General features: G+C 46.5%; 4 protein-coding genes across 4 annotated transcripts; 2 read left to right on the top strand and 2 right to left on the bottom strand.

Moving 5' to 3' along the window:
• Positions 1 to 2,608: 2,608 nt before the first annotated feature.
• On the bottom strand, positions 2,609 to 5,020 carry LOC123401185 (probable metal-nicotianamine transporter YSL7). Its single transcript, XM_045094916.1, has one exon. It carries the CDS (start codon positions 4,867 to 4,869, stop codon positions 2,782 to 2,784), a length of 2,088 nt encoding a protein of 695 aa, XP_044950851.1. The 5' UTR covers positions 4,870 to 5,020; the 3' UTR covers positions 2,609 to 2,781.
• A 7,321-nt stretch (positions 5,021 to 12,341) lies between these two features.
• On the top strand, positions 12,342 to 18,903 carry LOC123401189 (transcription factor IIIA-like). The gene is made up of 7 exons (XM_045094919.1): positions 12,342 to 12,430; positions 14,729 to 14,872; positions 15,391 to 15,531; positions 17,294 to 17,588; positions 17,728 to 17,963; positions 18,072 to 18,215; positions 18,346 to 18,903. Exons 2-7 carry the CDS (start codon positions 14,729 to 14,731, stop codon positions 18,535 to 18,537), a joined length of 1,152 nt encoding a protein of 383 aa, XP_044950854.1. The 5' UTR covers positions 12,342 to 12,430; the 3' UTR covers positions 18,538 to 18,903.
• On the top strand, positions 12,455 to 14,389 carry LOC123401188 (pentatricopeptide repeat-containing protein At2g22410, mitochondrial-like). The gene has a single exon (XM_045094918.1). It carries the CDS (start codon positions 12,667 to 12,669, stop codon positions 14,272 to 14,274), a length of 1,608 nt encoding a protein of 535 aa, XP_044950853.1. The 5' UTR covers positions 12,455 to 12,666; the 3' UTR covers positions 14,275 to 14,389.
• Positions 18,904 to 20,024: 1,121 nt separating the features above from the next.
• On the bottom strand, positions 20,025 to 20,791 carry LOC123401191 (protein H2A.6-like). Its single transcript, XM_045094923.1, has 2 exons — positions 20,600 to 20,791; positions 20,025 to 20,502 (listed from the first exon to the last, which is right to left on the bottom strand). Exons 1-2 carry the CDS (start codon positions 20,774 to 20,776, stop codon positions 20,233 to 20,235), a joined length of 447 nt encoding a protein of 148 aa, XP_044950858.1. The 5' UTR covers positions 20,777 to 20,791; the 3' UTR covers positions 20,025 to 20,232.

The following is a 20,791-nucleotide window of genomic DNA, read 5'->3' as shown; positions in this document are numbered from 1 at the left end:
CAACTACGTGGTAATCAAGGTGCAACTTTTTCCCTATTCATGATTGTGTACTTTTCACTAATGTAAACATGTGTGAACGCTTTTAATTTGGGTTTCATTTTTCTATAAAGAAATATATCTTTTGATTTGAACATCGAACTTAAGACGCTCATTCGCTATTGGAAACGTCGTGGCGTGCTCTTTGAAACTACGTCCCGCATGGGTATGTTACGACGAACATTTTTATGTACAGTTTACTTCCCGTTAAGTGCAACTCACTAGCAGTCAATGTACAATTTTCGTACTATCCGTGGATGTGCGGTTTTCACTGATGGCACCTCCATCCTAAACTACCCACTACCAATGAGACGTGCAACTTCATCTCATGTCCTATCCAATTGTCTAGTAGTCTATGTTCAACTTATCGCCCTGCACCCCTACCTCTGAGATGAGTGCAACTTTACACATGCTGGCGTCGGGGGGGGGGGGGGGGGGATGAGCTAGCCAAAGTGCTCCTCTACTTCTAGGTCCACGAAACAGGCTCTAAGGGTAGGGTCCACCAACGGATAAGGAGGGGTGGGGAATTCTCACATCTCTCGTCGGCGAGATCATCGTCGGCCACAAGGTCAAACTGCGGCGATTGCGAACCCAAAACTTGTCAACTACTGGTCTACATGTTGTAGAAACGACACCTCCCTAGCCCAGTTCATCAATTCCAGGAGGAAAACCTCCCACACCTTCATCAGATAGATGACACCGAGCAATCAAATTCAAATCGCTAGGCCTTCGACCACGAAATGCAGCCAATATCGAACAAAAAGAGGTAGGGAGGCGAATCGAGGTACCTCCATCGCCAGGTCACGGAGGGGGGGTCAATGGCTCGAAGCAGCACCGGGGTTGAAGGGCGCGATGACCTCAAACATTGTGGCGAGGGGGAGCACCCCCGGTGGCAGCACTCTCTAGGGAAAACTGGCTAGGGCGTCCACCCGCGACGGTCGGATGTTGAGGCGGGATGAATTCGTTGTGCGATAGAACACCCACCTTAGCGCCTGCATCGGATCTGATGATTCAGCCTCCTGAATCGCTCAGAAAATGAGCTCCACATCCATACACCCGTCGTCCCCCATGAACCGGGTACTCTCGACGAATATTGCATAGCGGATGATTTCGATGTGGATGTCCGACCACTCGCTCCGGTTGTGAAACCGATCCAGCACCACCCTTTTGCATCTCCCTGCGAGCCTCCGGCAAATCGGAGTCGATCAAAGGCAGTGAGGCCACCGCAGGAGATGGCAGCGCCACCGGTTGTGCCACTCGCGTCACCGGAGCCACCCGGCGGATCCGAATCCGACGACGATGTGAACTCACCATGCGAGTGCAGCGATGGAGGACGCGGATTTTGTCTAACCCTTTGCGGGCGTGACGCATATCTGATCCATCCATCCTACATGCATGTTAAATCAACTATTCTACATGCACGTCAAATCAACAGCTTTTTGTACCTCTCTCCTCTCTCTCTCCCAGGCCTGCTCTCTCCCAAGCAAATCCGTCATTTTATTACCCCTTTGTAAACTTAAATCATTTATATCTTCTAAACCAATATTTCAAATTTATTTTTTTATATATATTTGAACTTCTGACGTAAAGACCTTTAGAACAAGACCAATGTTGAATATATTTGAATTAGTTTGATTTTTTCATTTTAGTTTACCATAAATATTGTGTGCAGCTCAAACAAGTTCCATAAACTTTTCATCGAAGTTCTGGTAAACTGTTTATAAAGTTCTTCATTTTTAAATACATTTTCTAGCAAAGTTCTTTCATATTTCTAACAAAGTGCAAGCCTGTTATTCAGAAAGTTTTTCACCGCCTCAACAAAAAAAAGTGTTTCGCATGTATCCAAGACTGATCTTGTTCTGAAGGGCTTGGCATCACGATTTCAAATATGTAAAAAGTTTTAGAAACGTGTTTTTGGTTTAAAAGATATGAGCCATCAAAATTGTGAAACAAATAAAAAGTGATAGAGTTAGAGGAGAGAGGAAAGATAAAGTAGGCATGCATGTGTCAGTGTGTGTACAGCAAGAGAGAGAAGAAGAATCATGCACATGCAAATGGCTCGCATCCACATGAAGAAGCAACGACGGGGATTGGAGTTACGCATGCAACCAGTTGGGCATAGACATATTCGAGCGATGGAAAGCATTGGGTGGGAGAGGCTCGCGTGGTGGGTGGGTGGGAAGGGCGGTGAGTAGATGGGGAATTTTCAGTCGCCGCTGTCACGGTTCGAGAGAGGGGAGGAAGGGGATAAAGAGAGGTCATCGAGAGTAGAAATTAGTTATAGATAATCATGTACTATCTACTTGTTGAAAGCTTTATTTAATACTTCCTCCGTTTCTAAATATAAGTCTTTCTAAAGATTCCACTAATAGACTACATACGAATGTATATAGACATACTTTAGAATGTAGATTCATTCATTTTGCTTCGTATGTAGACTTCTAGTGAAATATCTTAAAAGACCTATATTTAGTAACGGAGGAAGTACAATATGGATGCATGCATGATTGTAGGGGCAATCCGCCTTTTGGAAAAAAGAAGAAATAAACCCGGAAATCCTCTCTGTGCTGATGCACACTTGCATGAAAATTGTTTGAATATGGACTTGTTCATTACAGTGGAGTGGAACATACACGACATCTAAGATCTATATATATATATATGCCTGAATAGTTTGTACACGGTCAATTATAAATTTTGTTAACCTAAACGAAGCACACTTTGTATATATACGATAGGAAGAATCTATGTCGCTGGCAGCGTTGCCAAGAAGGCATCCAACTTCTCGTTGTCGCCTCGGGACAAGAACTTGATGCAGATGGGCGCCGTGGCCTTGGTGAGCGTGAGCAGCGACGACACAAGCGAGCCGAGCCCGTCCCCGCAGATGAGCCCGGACGCCACCGGCGACGACAGCATCCGCTCCTCAGCAGGGTCCGTGCGCTCCCACAGCCACAGCACCAGGCTCCCTATGCACATGCCGATGGCCATGTCCGGCGGCACGAAGAAGGCCACGGCCATGGCCACGGTGCTCGGGAGGTACGCCCGCATGCGCCACTCCTGTCGGCTCGCCAGCTCCCGGAGCATGCACAGGGCCAGCGCGAGCATGAAGAAGATCTTGGCGAAGAGCATGCTGTGCATGGGCAGCCCATCCTGGCCGACGCTCAGCATGGCCATGCCGCGGTACACCCTGGCGTAGGGCACGTCGGGTACGTCGCCGCCGGTCGTCCCGCCCGTCTTGTACACCTTGTAGAACACCCAGAAGACGGTGGGGTTGATGAGGCAGCCGAATCCCGTGCCGATGAGCTCGCTGATGAGCACGGCGCGCGGCGAGGTGAGGGTGAGGTACCCCGTCTTGAGGTCCTGCATGACGTCGCCGCCGTTGCAGAGCGTGCACATCATGATCCCGCAGGTGACGAGCCCGGCGATCACGCCGCCGTCCTTGTGCCCGACCCACGAGCCGACGACCAGCATGGCGATCTTGGCGTAGGTGCTGGACAGGTTCATGTCGGTGAGGCCGAAGCCGTAGACGTTGCAGAAGGTGAAGAGGGGCGCCATGAGGTAGACGAGCGCGACGTGGTAGTAGCGCAGCTGCCGGTACAGCAGCGGGATGGTGACGGTGGAGAGGGCGGCGAGGAGGATATAGACGCCGATGGTGACCATGTTGGGTATGCTGTCCCTGAGGAACACCTGCGCCCTGCGCCGCTCGTCGAAGCTCTTGGCCGTCTTCTGCTGCTCCATGTCCGGGCCTTCGCCGATGAGGGACTGGAACGGCTGGTTCACGCTGCCGCCGGCGGACGATGTGATGGGCTGCTTTCGGCTCTTGGTCATGGTGCGCGACGTCCGGAACATGATGGAGAGGAAGTTGAAGAGGCCGTCGGCGAGGATCATGGAGACGCCGATGAAGACCTTGTAGCCCTTGATGCCGCTGAGGCTGCCGCTGCCGAGGTTGGCGGGGTACCAGTCCCCCTCCTTGGTCTCGATGTAGGGCCATAGGATCCCCCACGAGACGGCGGAGCCGGCGAGCATGGAGAGGCTGATGACGTAGGGGCAGATCATGCCGATGCCGACGTTGGTCATGCCGAAGTCGAAGAAGAAGCCATGCCTGTAGGCCTCCATGCCGAAGGTGGGGAAGGTCCGGAAGCCGCAGTCCCTCCCGGCGGAGAAGAACCACTGGAAGATGGACCAGGCCATGGAGGCCGCGAGGGACTTGAAGAGCACGTAGACCTGCATCTTGGCCTGGGTGGCGCCCTGCGGGGTGTTGAAGCTGTTGATGAGGTGCGCCGTGGCCGTGCCGCTTGGGAACGTGAGCTGGTGCCGGATGATCATCACCTTCCGGAACGGCATGATGATGAAGATGCCGGCGAAGCTGACGAGGAAGAGGAAGGCGATCATGCGGGTGATGCTCGGCTCCTCCACGTTGACGTCGTTCTTATTGGCGTCGGTGCTGCCGGCCGACTTGCGGCCCATGGCCAGGAGGAAGGTGCCGAAGCCGCCGCTGAAGGCGATGGTTGTGCAGGCGGCGACGCAGGTCTGGATCACCGTGTTCTCCTGCCGGGTGAAGGGGAGGTGCGACACCTCCATGTAGTCCAGCACGCGGATGCACGCGTGCGACAGGTAGAAGCCAAGGAGGCACGCCGGGATGCTCAGCGACGGCAGGAACCCCGAGTTGAGGCTGATCTTCATCGCCACCACCGTCAGGGTCACCGCCAGGACCAGGCTCACCGCCAGCGACCGCGCCGTGATCGTCTCCGACAGCGACGGCACCGGCTCCGCCTCGTACGCCCGCTCCGTCGACATGATGCCTTCATGGATGTCGCATGTGTCCGACTCCATTGTCGACGCCGATCTTCACAAGGAACTCAAGGTTGTTGGTTGAGGGATCGATTTCTTGGGGCGCCGGGGTGTGTATGTCGTCCTGGTTCGTTTGATCGACGTCACGAAATAGCGGGGAGCCGGGAGAGAGCTAGCGGGGGAATGGGGAAAGAGCTTCATTTCATGGTTAGGAAGCATTTTCTAATTAAGGTTTGCTATATTTTCTCAGCTCTAAGTATAGTTTGCCATCCATGAGTACCGTCGACCCCAAAGACCCATGCAAGCAAAAATAGCATGCACGGTCTACTTGCTTGCGCTACCATTTTAGTGGTTACTAATACGTTGTCACAGAATAACAAAATATAGTTATAAAGCAATTGTTGTAACTGAGAAATGTTTGTTGAATATAGTATATGTCATGATTCTCTTTCGTGCCCCTTCTCTTCTCTTCGACAATAGTTGTCTACATAAGCATCCACTTCTTGAAAGAAAACATTCCTCCTCACGACTCCTTCCATCCATCTTCATTATCGCCACCGTCTAAGCCTTCTTTTATAAATGTATATTTCTATGGAACTTTTAATTGATTTCAAATATTATTTTAGTTTCATGTTTTAGCATTGGTCTGTTGACGATTCTCTAAGTATTTTATTAGTAGTCTTCTTGTGCTACTTAGAAAAAGAGATGTAAGTTTTTTCTTCATGTGAGAGAAAAGGCATATTACAAAAAGGGTGACTCATGTGTAGATCCAAGGGGGGGCGAGGGGGGCGACACCCCCCCCCCCCCAAACGATCACGTTGCCCAGTGTTAACGATTAGGCAGATCGCAATTAGCGATTCCTTTTTGCTCGATCTGTCCTCCCCTATGTTTTTTTAGCAGACACAAAGTGAAGCTCCTAAGGGACCCATCCCCAGCCCATGTACAACTAAAACCTAGGGAAGTAAAAAGGGTCCACTGTCAAACATGAAGCCCAGTAGAAGCACGCACACAGCCCATTTGTTTCCTGACAGCCCGATCAATAGTTTTGATCGCAGCATCACCCAGATCGTGGCTTCGTGCAATGTTTCTATCCATCATCCGCTCGAGTCTCCGCCTACAGCCGCCGGGAGAAATTTTCCCCTGCCTCCAAGCAAAGATCAGGGCTGATTGAGGTTTAGCATGACTGCATAGGTTCAGGTTAACCCTTACTCCTTTGCTTCATCTCTTTCTTTTTATTTCGTTTAAATCTTTACGGCTGTACCATTAAAATCCTACAAGGAATTTCTTGATTGTTTAGTTATGTTTGTATGGATATGAAGAGGAAGAGAACACTGAAAAGGAGTTGCTTATGTGCTATTTACGTCCAAAGCTTGAGGCCTGCAATCCCCAATCTATCATATCATGGTCAGCCAGCATATACAGGATTAGGAAAAGCACCACCACCAAGAACGACCAGGGATCTGACGACGTACCACATCCTATAATATTCCTATATGATAAGTCCACTATCACAATTATCCTTAGATTCAAATCGTAGTTTTTTGTCTAAAAGTTCTAGTACTATTTGATTTGGAATCACATAGTTCTAGTACCATACACTAAAATTTCCTATATAGCTAACTTGAAAAGCATTTTGTATTGAAAAAATAACAAAATCTAGTACTTTTGTAGTGTTTACACCAGTGAAAGCATGAGTTCAGACTTATGCCTTTCGCACACTTTTAAATTGTGGAACTCGCCCCCCCCCTACCAAATTCCTGGCTCCGTCCCTGTGTGTACAACACATAGCCATTCATAATGTTGTTCATCCCATAAATGGAAAGTACACATGAAAAAATCCAACACACATGACATTCTTGCATATCACATATCGTGAACTGTGGCTAAAAAGACATGGACATAAATTTTGAAGTCACCTCCCACGCATCCCATCTAGAGCATTAAACACTCATGAATCATTGTTCCTCCTGCCATAAAAATGAAATCTGATAAGCCCATCCAACCACAACACATAGCCAATGTTGTTCACCCAATAAGTGGAAAGTACACATGAACAAATCCAGCACACATGACATTCTTGCATATCGCATATCATGAACTACACATTGCCTTGGCTAAAAAGACATGGACATAATTTTTGAAGCCACCTCCCACGCATCCCATCTAGAGCATCAAACACTCATGAAGCATGGTTCCTCCTGCCATAAAAATGAAATCTGATAAGCCCATCCTGTTGGAATTATGCCCTAGAGGCAATAATAAATATAATTATTATTATAATTCCTGTATCAAGATAATCGTTTATTATCCATGCTATAATTGTATTGAATGAAGACTTATATACATGTGTGGATACATAGACAAAACACTGTCCCTAGCAAGCCTCTAGTTGGCTAGCCAGTTGATCAAAGATAGTCAGGGTATTCTGATTATATACAAGGTGTTGTTGCTTGATAACTGGATCACGTCATTAGAAGAATCACGTGATGGACTAGACCCAAACTAATAGACGTAGCATGTTGATCGTGTCATTTTGTTGCTACTGTTTTCTGCGTGTCAAGTATTTGTTCCTATGACCATGAGATCATATAACTCACTGACACCGGAGGAATGCTTTGTGTGTATCAAACGTCGCAAGGTAACTGGGTGACTATAAAGATGCTCTACAGGTATCTCCGAAGGTGTTCGTTGAGTTAGTATGGATCGAGACTGGGATTTGTCACTCCGTGTGACGGAGAGGTATCTCGGGGCCCACTTGGTAATACAACATCACACACAAGCCTTGCAAACAATGTGACTTAGTGTAAGTTGCGGGATCTTGTATTACAGAACGAGTAAAGAGACTTTCCGGTAAACGAGGTTGAAATAGGTATGCGGATACTGACGATCGAATCTCGGGCAAGTAACATACCGAAGGACAAAGGGAATGATATACGGGATAATATGAATCCTTGGCACTGAGGTTCAAACGATAAGATCTTCGTAGAATATGTGAGATCCAATATGAGCATCCAGGTCCCGCTATTGGATATTGACCGAGGAGTCACTCGGGTCATGTCTACATAGTTCTCGAACCCGCAGGGTCTGCACACTTAAGGTTCGACGTTGTTTTATGCGTATTTGAGTTATATGGTTGGTTACCGAATGTTGTTCGGAGTCCCGAATGAGATCACGGACGTCACGAGGGTTTCCGGAATGGTCCGGAAACAAAGATTGATATATAGGATGACCTCATTTGATTACCGGAAGGTTTTCAGAGTTACCGGGAATGTACCGGGAATGACGAATGGGTTCCGGGTGTTCACCGGGGGGGCAACCCACCCCGGGGAAGCCCATAGGCCTTGGGGGTGGCGCACCAGCCCTTGGTGGGCTGGTGGGACAGCCCAAGAGGGCCCTATGCGCCAAGGATAGAAAATCAAAGAGAAAGAAAAAAAAAGGAGGTGGGAAAGGAGAGAAGGACTCCACTTTCCAATCCTAGTTGGACTAGGATTGGAGGAGGACTCCTCCTCCCCTTGGTGCGCATCCCTTGAGGCTCCTTGAGCCTCAAGGCAAGCCTCCCCTCCCTCCTCCTATATATATGGAGCAATTAGGGCTAATTTGAGACAACTTTTCAAAGGCAGCCCGACCACATACCTCCACGGTTTTACCTCTAGATCGCGTTTCTGTAGAGCTCGGGCGGAGCCTTGCCGAGATCAGATCACCACCAACCTCCGAAGCGCCGTCACGCTGCCGGAGAACTCATCTACCTCTCCGTCTCTCTTGCTGGATCAAGAAGGCCGAGATCATCGTCGAGTTGTACGTGTGCTGAACGCGGAGGGGTCGTCCGTTCGGCACTAGATCGTGGGACGGATCGCGGGACGGTTCGCGGGGCGGATCGAGGGACGTGAGGACGTTCCACTACATCAACCGCGTTCACTAACGCTTCTGATGTGCGATCTACAAGGGTACGTAGATCGAAAATCCCCTCTCGTAGATGAACATCACCATGATAGGTCTTCGTGCGCGTAGGAAATTTTTTATTTCCCATGCGACGTTCCCCAACACATCCAACCACAACACATAGCCAGTCATAATGTTGTTCACCCAATAAGTGGAAAGTACACATGAAAAAATCCAGCACACATGACATTCTTGCATATCGCATATCGTGATCTACACATTGCCTTGGCTAAAAAGACATGGACATAAATTTTGAAGCCACCTCCCACGCATCCCATCTAGAGCATCAAACACTCATGAAGCATGGTTCCTCCTGCCATAAAAATGAAATCTGATAAGCCCATCCAACCTATCTAAAATCAGACCCAGTAAAAACCTTCTTCAGCCCACCCTTGAAAAGTAAAAAGAATGACTGGAACATAAGTTGTATGTGGAACAGGGTGCACTACATGACCTATTTTTAGAAAAAGACATATGCAGAGTGTGTTCGTTCATTTTCCATGTAGAACTGAACACAAAACATTGGAAGCAACAATTTTCCAAGCAATGAAAAACATTGGAAGTACATCTAATAGACATATCTACTCAAAAGTATTGATGACAAAATAATGCTTGCTCAACATTAGTACTACTGAACATGGTCTACAAGTTAACAGGTTACTATTAATCATCATAACTTTGTGGTGGTGCTTTCTCCCATACAAATGATCGATTTAAAGCACCAAGGGACTCTAGGTTTTCTTTGGAAAAAATCATGGAGCATTAGAGATGGTGTACCTGTACGCGTCCCTGCTGCTCCTCTCTCTTAAGCAATTTTAGCTAAACATATGGTCTGCAGATTGTTGCAGTATTAGATTCTAACCACAGAGGAGTGTGGCGATCAATGTTGCTATGTAGGGCAGCTGGCCAACAACGAGGTAATTCAAGGATGGCTTTTAAAAGCATCCGGTTTGGAGATAAAAGATAACAACATAGTAGAGAAATAGTGAGATTCTAAAAACTGAAATGTTTTGCAGTTCACATATTTTTTTTCATACGGGGATTCAAGTTTCCTTTCTTTTATGTGCAACCTCCATGACCACATGCCACCATCTTCATCAGACGGTTATGGAGTTGGTTGCCTCCACAATTCAGGCAAAGCTTTATCTGTACATGTTTGAAACATAACTACTAAAAGCACGACAGTGGGGGCTTCAAATTTCCTGATGTTGTCCAAACAAAAGAGAGTATGCCACAACTTGAAGCTTACTACCCAGAGTATAGTTACCTGGACAAGTTTATCTTCGAAATCTCCAGCAAAGAATGAGTTACGAATCTATTTACCTGGACAATTTTATCTTTGAAATTCTTTAGTAAAGCATGAGTTATGGAGCCACGTGAAGCATGCCCACAATAAACAAGAACCAGACTAAACAGGTACATAAATGACCATCATTCCAAAAGATAATTTTGAAGTCAAGTGGACAGAGACTCATAACAATACACAAACACTGCATTCATAAATTCAATACAAATTTGTGTAGAAATGCATGCCAAACAAGATAGCATCCCAAATTAAGGTATCTGAATGACACTCCTAACTTTCCTTTATTTTCTGTCGAAGCACTCACATGTGAGTGTGTAATGCTAGAAATGCGTTTATCATGAACAAGAGGTAATTTGTTTTTTCTCTGCCCTACTAACAACCCTATCCCGCAAGACAATGATGACAACAATTTAGAAAAAAACTAAGGAGACATCATTTAATCAGTTTAAAAAACACAGTAAAATTCAAGTGGTTGTCATAGAACAAGCAAAGTATGTGCATCACTTATTCTATGTTGTCCTTGCATCGGGTGAAAGTGAAACATATGTTTTGTTTTTCACCAAATAGTTGTATTTCTTTTGCTCCCTCCCTCTAAACCACCATGCATGTGCACACTTTCTTCTACTCTTTCCGTGTCTCCACCTGCACAAAGACATGAAAATTCTTGTAAATCGATCTGGGCAATATATTTAGGCAAAGAAATTTTGTGCACTGACAACAGATTAATCTACATATCTTAAGAGGAAATTATTTTCTATAGAAGAAATAACTTCAGTGACCATTCCCCTCCATTTAGAAGGAAACACGAATTCAATATATCTGCAACATGAAAACGTCCCACACGAAAAAAATAGCTTAGACAGAATTGGAAATGAATAATAACATTTATAATATACTTGCATAGCAATGACCTCCTCTTCCACAATGTCCTCTCTGTCTTACTCATTTGCGGCCCGTGAAATGAAGCAGCTGAGGGTGTCGCTCATTAATTAACACAATGTATGTACAGTTAGTGTATGCAATCTCAGGAAGTTTAAATATGAATGAATGATATATAGTACAGTAGCATCATAATTCAAACTAAAACAATTCGTGAGATGAAGTGAGGGAGGCCGCTCGTGAGATGAAGTGAAAGAGGAGGGGTCGTGGGGTGAGAGACAGGAACGAGAACGAGGGGGTCGGGGACTCGGGGGAGATTGGATCGTGGGGTCATGGTTTTTTTTTCAAGGATCCGGTCGTGGTTGTTCATGTTTCCTTTTTTCTCGCTGCTTTTCTCGCGTGAGATGGAAGGAGTGATGCGGGCGATCAAACGAGGCGGGGGATCGGTAGGTTGAACCATCACAACGACGACATATCCTCCTTTAATAGTAATTAACTGGAAAACGAGGCGGGGGATATGGTTTTATAAGCCATACAACAATGACTTATTTTTTTGAGAAAAACGAAAGAGCAACTAACTGAGGGTTACCCTTGCGGGGACCTTTGGTGCCCTCAGAGCACGCCAAACTATGCGTCTAGCCGTCATCACATGTCTCGTGTTGGACACTCCCTTTGGTTTTCATTTTTTTTTCTGTATGCGTTTTCGGGTTGTAATGTCTTTTTTGGTATTTTGGTTATTGTCTAATTTTTCCTATGTTTTGGAGAGAAAAAAACCACTTACTTTTCTTTGCATGGAAAAATGTGCTTCTCCGAGAAGCACATATTTGCTATGTGTTTTTCTTGGAGGCACAAATTTTGCTTCCACTCGTAGAAGGAAGAAAAATGTGTGCTTCCACGAGATGCAAATATTTGCTTCTCCTATAGGCACAAATTGTATTCCATCATGCTTTTCAGGGGGGGGGGGGGGTAATGAGTTGCTTCTCGTGAGGGCATACATTTATTTTGACATGTACTTTTGCAAGCTGCGTTTGGAAAGAGAAAAATACGCGCATTCACAAAAAAACATAGATTTGCTTCTCGCGGAGGAACAACTATTTTCCCGCAATAATCACAACAGTCGCGCTTCTCAAAAAGGAAATAATAATAACAAGAAAGTTCTTCCGCTTTGTTTTTTCTGTTTTTCCAAAAGAAATTGGCAAAACCTATTATCGTGGAACATGTTTGGAAGATCCCAACATGAGAGATCCACCGGAATATGCCTGCAGCTTCCCGCGTGGGAGCTGCTGTTTCCAGACGCCGGCCCATCCGCCCCCAAGCCCGCCAGGCCCAGGAAGGCGCCGGCGCGCTAGGGTTTTAAAGAGGCACCAGCCACCCTGCGTATCAGCCTCCCTCCCTCCCTCCGCCCCCGCCGCCGCCACTGCCGACGACCCACCGTCATCCGACGGCCGCGTGCTGCACCCCCCCGCCTCCGAGCCCACGGTGAGCATCCGCCCCCGCCCTCCAGCGAACCTCCCCCCTTCCCCCGCGACCCAGTCGCATTTCATCGCACGACCTGAAAGCGTCCAGAGCGCGAGCTACACCGTCGCATTTCGATCCGTGACGAGCTTCCGCGGCTTCTCGCCGCTGCCGATGACCGCCGGTAGGGTAGAGCGGCCCGCTTCGCCTGCTAGCTTTCCCAGTAACGCCGGGCTCTGATTCCAGGCGGCTCCGGCTGGATGAACAGGAGCCTCTGCCACCACCTGCTCGCCCGCTGCAGATCCCTGCGAGAGCTGGAGAGAATCCACGCTCGGGCCGTCACCCACGGCCTCCACCCATGTGATAACCAGTCCGTATCCTGCAAGCTCTTCCGGCGATACGCCGACTTCGGGCGCCCCGCCGAGGCTTTCCGCCTGTTCGGCCAGATCCCCTCCCCCGACCTCGTCTCCTTCACCAGCCTCATGTCGCTCCACCTCCAGCTGAGCCAGCACCACGAGGCCATGGCCGCCTTCTCCCGCGCCGTCGCCTCCGCTCACCACCGCCCCGATGGCTTTGCTGTCGTCGGCGCCCTCTCGGCGTCCGGCGGGGCTGGGGACCTGCGCGCTGGTTTGGGGGTCCACGGCCTGATTATCCGTTGCGGGTTGGGCTCGGAGCTGGTCGTCGGCAATGCTCTGGTTGATATGTATTGCCGGTGCGGGAGGCTCGAGGGCGCGCTAGGGGTGTTTGACGAGATGGCGGTGAAAGACGAGGTTACCTGGGGCAGCATGCTGCATGGGTATATGAAGTGTGTCGGTGTGGATGCGGCCTTGTCCTTCTTTGACCGGATGCCGATGAAGAGTGCGGTTTCCTGGACAGCGTTGGTGACCGGCCATGTTCAGGCCAAGCAGCCCATCCGGGCTCTGGAGCTTTTTGGTAGGATGGTGCTGGAGGGTCACCGTCCTACTCATGTCACAATTGTAGGCGTGCTGTCTGCTTGTGCTGACATTGGTTCTCTTGACCTTGGGCGCGTCATTCATGGGTATGGAAGTAAATTCAATATCAGGGCAAATGTGATTGTCAGCAATGCTCTCATGGACATGTATGCAAAGAGTGGAAGCATAGAGATGGCATTTGCCGTGTTTGAAGAAGTACCCTTGAAGGATGCATTCACATGGACAACCATCATCTCGAGCTTCACTGTCCAGGGTGATGGTAGCAGAGCCCTTGAGCTCTTTGAGGACATGCTAAGGTCAGGGATTGTTCCAAATAGTGTGACCTTTGTGTCAGTTTTGTCAGCCTGCAGCCATGCGGGGTTAATACGGCAAGGGAGAGAGTTATTTGATAAAATGTGCAGGATCTACAACATTAAACCACAGCTTGAGCACTATGGATGCATTGTTGATCTGTTAGGGCGGGGTGGGCTATTAGAGGAAGCAGAAGCCCTGATATATGATATGGATGTGGAACCTGATACTGTTATATGGAGGTCACTTCTTAGTGCATGCCTTGTTCATGGCAATGATAGATTGGCTGAGATTGCTGGCCAGGAGATTATAAAGAGAGAACCAGGGGATGATGGGGTTTATGTGCTTCTTTGGAACATATATGCCTCATCAGATAGGTGGAAAGAAGCTCTGGATATAAGAAAACAAATGTTGACAAGGAAGATATTCAAAAAACCAGGGTGTAGTTGGATTGAAGTCGATGGTGGTGTCCATGAGTTCTTGGTACAGGACAAGGCACATGATGCTCGAAGGGAAATTTATGAGGCCTTGGAAGGAATCGATAGGCAGTTAAAGATGGATCTTAGATCATCCCCACTGGAAGAAAACTCATTAATCTATGTGGATGTGGAACCCTTATTCTAAATATGTATACTGAGCATTTCTAGATTCTCTGAGTTCCTGAGATAGTCTTGTGTTGTCCCAGACCATTGGATTTTGTAGCCAAATACTTGATTAATGCACTGTTCATATATTGTTATGCGTTGTCTTGTAATTATGGATGCTCTTTTTTCTGTATTATGCTTACAACGTGAAGGCAATGCACCATAGTTTCTGTTGATGGGGTTTCGCATGCCGTGGAGTCATTAACATTCATGTTAAGTTGTCCACTTTAAAAGCATGTGAGATATTTCCATTGGTTGTTGATATCTTCATAAAAGAAGAGTACAGAGATAGTTTAGTTATGTACATGCTTGCAATCATTTTCAGCTATCTTGTTTTGTTCTGTTTGTATTAGGTACCTATGAATGTTTAATCAAGTTTCTTGTTACTTTGTAATAAATGAAATTGTCTAACTTTCTCTTTCACCCACTGTTAGATGTCTTCTGGAGATGGGATCAACGGAGATGAAAGGTCTGAAGAGACACATAGCAAAGATATTAGACGCTACAAGTGTGAATTTTGCACTGTTGTTAGGTCCAAGATGTATCTCATTCGAGCTCACATGGTTGCTCAGCACAAGGTACACTATTTTACAGATATTTTTGGCACATGGTTAAGATTATGTCTTCTTCGTGCTTAAAGGCAGTGTGCACCCATTTTTGGTTTAGTTGATGTACCTTTTCTGATTTCTGTCCTTTTTGGTTGATCAAGTTTTCATTTTGTGTTGTAAATAACTTCACGCAGACCAGGCGACGAAATCTTAGGTGCTGTCATAACGTTAGACCATAAATACCCTTACTGCAACATTACAACCACTGAGCCACAATCACTGATCTGCTGTCTTGCATACGTAGTAGTATAACACTTCAAATAGGAAGTCAAATCTAGTGGTTTTGTCTGGTCTGTATATCATAGATAATGTTACTTTATGTTGTTGCATCAATTAAATCCACTCCTTTCACAATTATGCTTGTGCATTTTTTATTAGGTGCTATTTGTTTTTCGAATGACTTTACTTTCCCTCTGCTTTCTCATACTTTTCACTGTTGAAAAAAATGTCCTTATTGTTCATCCTTTATCTCCCCTATTTATCTATAGGATGAGTTGGACGCATCAGAAATCTACAACTCAGACGGTGAAAAGGTTGTTCCTGAGGTTGAACACAAATGTGATGAGTGCGGAGCTTGTTTCCAGAAACCAGCTCATCTGAAGCAGCATATGCAAAGTCATTCCAAAGAGGTTCGTATTTTTCATGAATGAATAGAATTTGAGACCACTGGATAAGATAATAACACAGCACAGTTTCCCTGTATTTTCTGTGTCTCTGGATCCATCCAGGAAACAAATTGTTCTGTTGTATACAATTCGCTAAACACAACTGTTTTGCAGGGTTTAGATAATAGGTACTTAACAGCGTGAAGCATTGGATCCCATTACAGAACTCCAAAATGCATGGAGGCACATTTTAATCTTGGTTGGACTAGTAACAGGTTGGGATGACCTCCTGTGAAGCTCCAACAAGATTGCCTCCTTCACGCTTATTGAAGAGGTTTGTCCTTGTTTAATAATTGTTTAGTACTGTTTTAACCATTATATGACTCTGATAATCTGCATAATATGTTGCGCCTCTTTGTTTCCAGCAAAGTTACATTTGTTGTCTTGTTTTCTTGTTCAAGCTTTGCACATGCTTGCTGAATTGTTTTCCATCTATTTGAGTTGCATGCAATATGTTTGAGTTTCATGGCTAGTCTGCAGTTCCATAGGGCATGAAAGCATATAGAACTACTTTATGGTTAGCATGATGCTGTCTATTGTATGTTGTGATGCTACAAAGTTCTAAAATGGATCCTTCAGGGAATATGGGATGCAATCTATCTCCTGTCTTTCTACTGTCCTCTTTCTCTGTTACTTCTTTGGGCTTCATGTTTTGCGGTCCTTAGTTGGAGCAAAGATAGGATCCAAAATCAAGATGCCATCTCAGAAAGCTTGGGCCTTATTCATTAGGTTCTTTAGCTCGCTATGGTGTGGATACTTATTCATCATAATCTGTACTCAACATAGTTAAAATTCTATGTGCTGTGGATCCTTTGGAGATTAGGGTGGCAATGCCCTTATTTTATCCTGCTTTCTCTTAGGGGGTTTCCTTACGGAACTCCTCAAAGAGTGAGAGGATCCGATATCAAAATTGTCGTCTCAGAAAGCTAGGACCATTCTTCATGGGTTCTCAGCTCGCTATGGTGACAATACTCATATCTTGACTCAAAAAATAACTGTTAGGTGTGTTTTGGATTCTTTGGAGATGAGGGTGGCTATACCTTTGTTTTATCCTGCTATCTCTAAGTGGGTTTCCGTATGGGAGCTTTGCGAAGAGTGAGAGGATCCGATATCAAAATGTCGTCTCAGAAAGCTAGCACCATTCTTCATTGGTTCTCAGCTCGCTATGGTGACAATACTTATAATCTTGACCCAGCAAATAAGCATTAGGTGTTTTTGGATCCTTTGGTGATATAAGGGTGGCTATACCCTTATTTTATCCTGTTATCTCTTAGTGGGCTTCCTTATGGGAGCATTACGAAGAGGTGAGAGAATCCAATATAGAGATGTCGTCTCAGAAAGCTAGCACCATTCTTCATTGGTTCTCTGCTCGCTATGATGACAATACTCGTATGTAACTAAAAGAATAAAGTGCCGAATTTGGGTCAGTTTATTATTTAGGTATTTTCTGTGTGTGAATGTTTGATTGAAACGATAATCTGTAGGCTTTGTTGCTCTGTTTTGGTTCCTATGTTTTATCTTGAAATTTAATTTTGAGCATAAATTTGGGTTCAGTTTTCAGAATATGTTGCCCCCTCATTATTTGGATGACATATGGGTTTAAGTCTTTGAGATAGGGAAGATTTGCATCTCTGTTTCTCTGTTGGGTGAAGTGCAGTATTTACCAATCCAGTAACCAGTACTGCAACGGTTTCAGTTTGGACTCAATTTTTTTGTTTGCCTGCAGAGATCCTTCGCCTGCCCACTTGAAGACTGCCCCTTCAGCTATATAAGAAAAGATCACTTGAACCGGCATATGCTTACGCATGAGGGGAAGTTGTTTACATGCCCTCTAGAAGGTTGTGGCAAGAGGTTCAGCATAAAGGCGAATATTCAAAGACATGTTAAGGAAATGCATGAGGATGAACATGAATGCAAAATGGATGACGCTAAAAGCAACCAGCAGGTTATTTGCCAGGAGGAGGGCTGTAAAAAGGCTTTCAAGTATCCTTCACAGCTGAAGAAACACGAGGAAATGCATGGTATGACCTCCTGCTTGTTAAATCACATTGTGTACTGAAGCGTGTTCTTTATTATTTTTTACTGTAACTTCATTCCTTGTTATTCATAGCTTGCTTACGGGAGTCTTGATCTTATGCATGTTTTGCTTTTCTCTGGCAGCCAAATTGGACTATGTGGAAGTAGTCTGCTGTGAGCCTGGCTGCTTGAAGACGTTCTCAAATGCTGGGTGCCTGAAGGCTCATAACCAGTCTTGCCATCTATATACTCAGTGTGATATTTGTGGGGAGAAACACCTGAAGAAGAACATTAAAAGGCATCTAAGAGCTCATGCTGAAGTCCACTCTACTGAAAGGTTGAAATGCACTTTTGATGGCTGTGAATGCACCTTCTCCAATGTAAGACAATAGATATACTTTCTGATACCTTACTCATCTCTCTTTTTTTCAAGTGTGGTTTATCTAGACATATTTTCATCTGAACTTACCTGTGCCTTTGTATTGCAGAAATCAAATCTAAACAAGCATATGAAGGCGTGCCATGACCAAGTCAGACCTTTCGAGTGTCGAGTCGTGGGGTGTGGCAAGACATTCCACTACAAGCATGTCAGGGACAATCATGAGAAGTCCAGTTGGCATGTATACGTAGAGGTGAGTCTTGCTAGCTGATCATTATGATCGACAAATTCCATGTCTTTTGGCCGGCGCCTAAAGTTGCACGTATGATCTACAAATCCTCTTGCTGCCCAAATCAAGTGAATGACACCCTAACTTGGCACAGGGCGACTATGAGGAGATGGACGAGCAGCTGCGCTCGCGCCCAAGAGGCGGGCGGAAGAGGGCGGCCGTGACGGTCGAGACGCTGACTCGCAAGCGGGTGACCATCCCCAGCGAGGCCTCCTCCCTGGACGACGGGGCGGGGTACATGCGCTGGTTGCTCTCTGGCGGGGATGATTCGAACCACGCCGAGTAGGCGTCTCTCCTAGTATGTTGTTGCAGTACGTTTTGGAGGTTGTCAAATGTATAGATAGGTCTCTACGGTTTTGCTGCTCAAGTCAGTTGTGGTTGTGTGGAAATCGACGTTTGTGTGTACGTATGCAGAGTTCTGATTTAGCAAGTATATATGGTACTAGTAAGTGAATCAGTCGTTATATGGTAGTAACTGCTTTGGGGATAGTAACTGAGCATTTGAGTCGTTGTAATAGCCATCATAAATCTGTGTTGTGTTTTGGATGGTTGCTTGGCGTTGCGGCCGGAATGAAGTTGTTGTCGAATTTGCTGTTTGTGTGCACGTTTTAACCAAGAAAACTAAATAAAGCTCGAGGAATTTGTCTGTTTATTGCTGTGAAATGTCCATCAATCTTTTGCTTTGCGTGTCTGTAATGTTTGATAAATTATGCATCTGAATTCCCAACTTGTGGATTGAAGAGGTTCCTGCCAACGTGCTGTGCTGATCTCCTTCACCCCAGACGATCATGTCTCCCAGGGTCAAATGTGCACATGAAATTCACTGAAACATCAGTCAGTGCGATGCAACAGCACATGAAATTCACTGAAACATTTCCGTCCCTGCTCCCCGTGGCAAGAGTTTAAGTATTTTGAGTTTTAAGTATTTTGATTATTACTTTAATTTGGTGCCCACGCCGTTTCCATCTTTCAGAATGTATAGGATGGAATGTTACTGTTGATTCATCCAGTTTCCTGGTGATTGTTGCTAATATGGCGAGAAGTATAACAAGAACTGAAAAAGATGGAATGTTACTGTTGATTCATCCAGTTTCCTGTTGACATTTGGGCAAGCTGAGATCCGCAACAATCGTGTGGCCGGCTGAAGTTGAGCACCGTGCTTCAGTAGGCAAAGATGTTGTGGCACGTGCCGCAGGATCCACCAACCCCGTGTCGTCCGCACCGTTGGATCTTCCATGTAACATTTTCTCTTCCGATGCAGCAAATTTCGGCGCGATGCAGCAATTTTTTCAACGGTTGCAAAAAAAAGAAAAAATTTATAGCAAAAAATATATCTACGTGATCGTAGCAAAAAAACGAAGCTGATGGTGCGTGGTAGCAAAAATCAAACGCCGGTTGTAGCAAATATTTACGTGACGTGGATGCAACTTTTTTAGTGAACGGTTGCAGCAAAAAATGAAGCCGGTTGTATCAAAAATTAACACGGTTGTAGCAAAAGTAAAAAACAGCGATTGTAACGAAAATCCAACGAACTGAAATTGCAACCAACCGTGGATGCAACTTTTTTAGCGGACATATGTAGCAAAACAAAACGCTTGCAGCAAATATGACGCCGATTGCAATAATTTTAGACGAAAAAAGTTGCATGCCAAGTCAGCGAACGCCCGCGCGGTCGCGTTCGGCCGGCGCACCGTCCAAAAGCGTTTCCCAAGATGTTAAGAACACACGGGCCAATTTTCAGATCCACAACAAATGTTTCCGAGGCAAAGACAGTCGACAAAGATCCAGAAGATTGATTTCAGCCATAGATTCAGAGGAGAACTAACATCGACATGATTGGATCTTTAGCCATTCCCACATGGTAAATCACAGACAACAATGCCGGCCTTGCTCATCGAGTCCCAACATGAAAGGGCGCTACATACAAGATCCATCTAGCCAACAGACATGGAACTAGGCAACACCATGGTGGTGGGTGCGGCTACTCCTTGGTGGCGGCGGCCTTCTTCCTGGGGGACTTGGCGGCGGCGGCGGCCTTCTTCTTGGGCGACTTGGCGGCCTCCTTCTCGGCGGCGGACTTGTTGGGGAGCAGCACGGGGTTGATGTTGGGGACCACGCCGCCGTGCGCGATGGTGACGCCGGCCAGCAGCCTGCCGAGCTCCTGGTCGTTGCGGACGGCCAGCAGCAGGTGGCGCTGCACGACGCGGCTCTTCTTGTTGTCCTTGGCCGCGTTGCCGGCCAGCTCCAGCACCTGCGCATTCGGCAACCCAAGAACGAGATCAGCAAGTAACCTGTCCGCCCGGCGCGAGAAGGACAGAGCAGGGCAGACGGTCGACGACGGCGGTTACCTCGGCGGCGAGGTACTCGAGGACGGCGGCGAGGTAGACGGGGGCGCCGGAGCCGACGCGCTGCGCGTAGCGGCCCTTCTTGAGGAACCGCCCGATGCGGCCGACGGGGAACTGGAGCCCGGCCTTCGCGGACCGGGTCACCGCCTTCTTCCTCTCGCCGCCCTTCCTCCCGGCCATCTCGCTCGCTTGGGG

This window comes from Hordeum vulgare, chromosome 6H (genome assembly GCF_904849725.1).
Source record: "Hordeum vulgare subsp. vulgare chromosome 6H, MorexV3_pseudomolecules_assembly, whole genome shotgun sequence".
NCBI classification, from domain to species: domain Eukaryota; kingdom Viridiplantae; phylum Streptophyta; class Magnoliopsida; order Poales; family Poaceae; genus Hordeum; species Hordeum vulgare.
The sequence above is the reverse complement of the archived record's forward strand: the minus strand, read 5'-3'. Positions and strand labels throughout refer to the sequence as shown.

Bases quoted from the DNA above. Each gene is read 5' to 3' on its own strand.
- LOC123401185 (XM_045094916.1), bottom strand. From the start codon at position 4,869: ATGGAGTCGGACACATGCGACATCCATGAAGGCATCATGTCGACGGAG.
- LOC123401188 (XM_045094918.1), top strand. From the start codon at position 12,667: ATGAACAGGAGCCTCTGCCACCACCTGCTCGCCCGCTGCAGATCCCTG.
- LOC123401189 (XM_045094919.1), top strand. From the start codon at position 14,729: ATGTCTTCTGGAGATGGGATCAACGGAGATGAAAGGTCTGAAGAGACA. The intron at 14,873-15,390 runs GTACACTATTTT...ATTTATCTATAG, and splicing joins ACATGGTTGCTCAGCACAAG to GATGAGTTGGACGCATCAGA. The intron at 18,216-18,345 runs GTGAGTCTTGCT...AACTTGGCACAG, and splicing joins GTTGGCATGTATACGTAGAG to GGCGACTATGAGGAGATGGA.
- LOC123401191 (XM_045094923.1), bottom strand. From the start codon at position 20,776: ATGGCCGGGAGGAAGGGCGGCGAGAGGAAGAAGGCGGTGACCCGGTCC. The intron at 20,503-20,599 runs GTAACCGCCGTC...CCGAATGCGCAG, and splicing joins TCGAGTACCTCGCCGCCGAG to GTGCTGGAGCTGGCCGGCAA.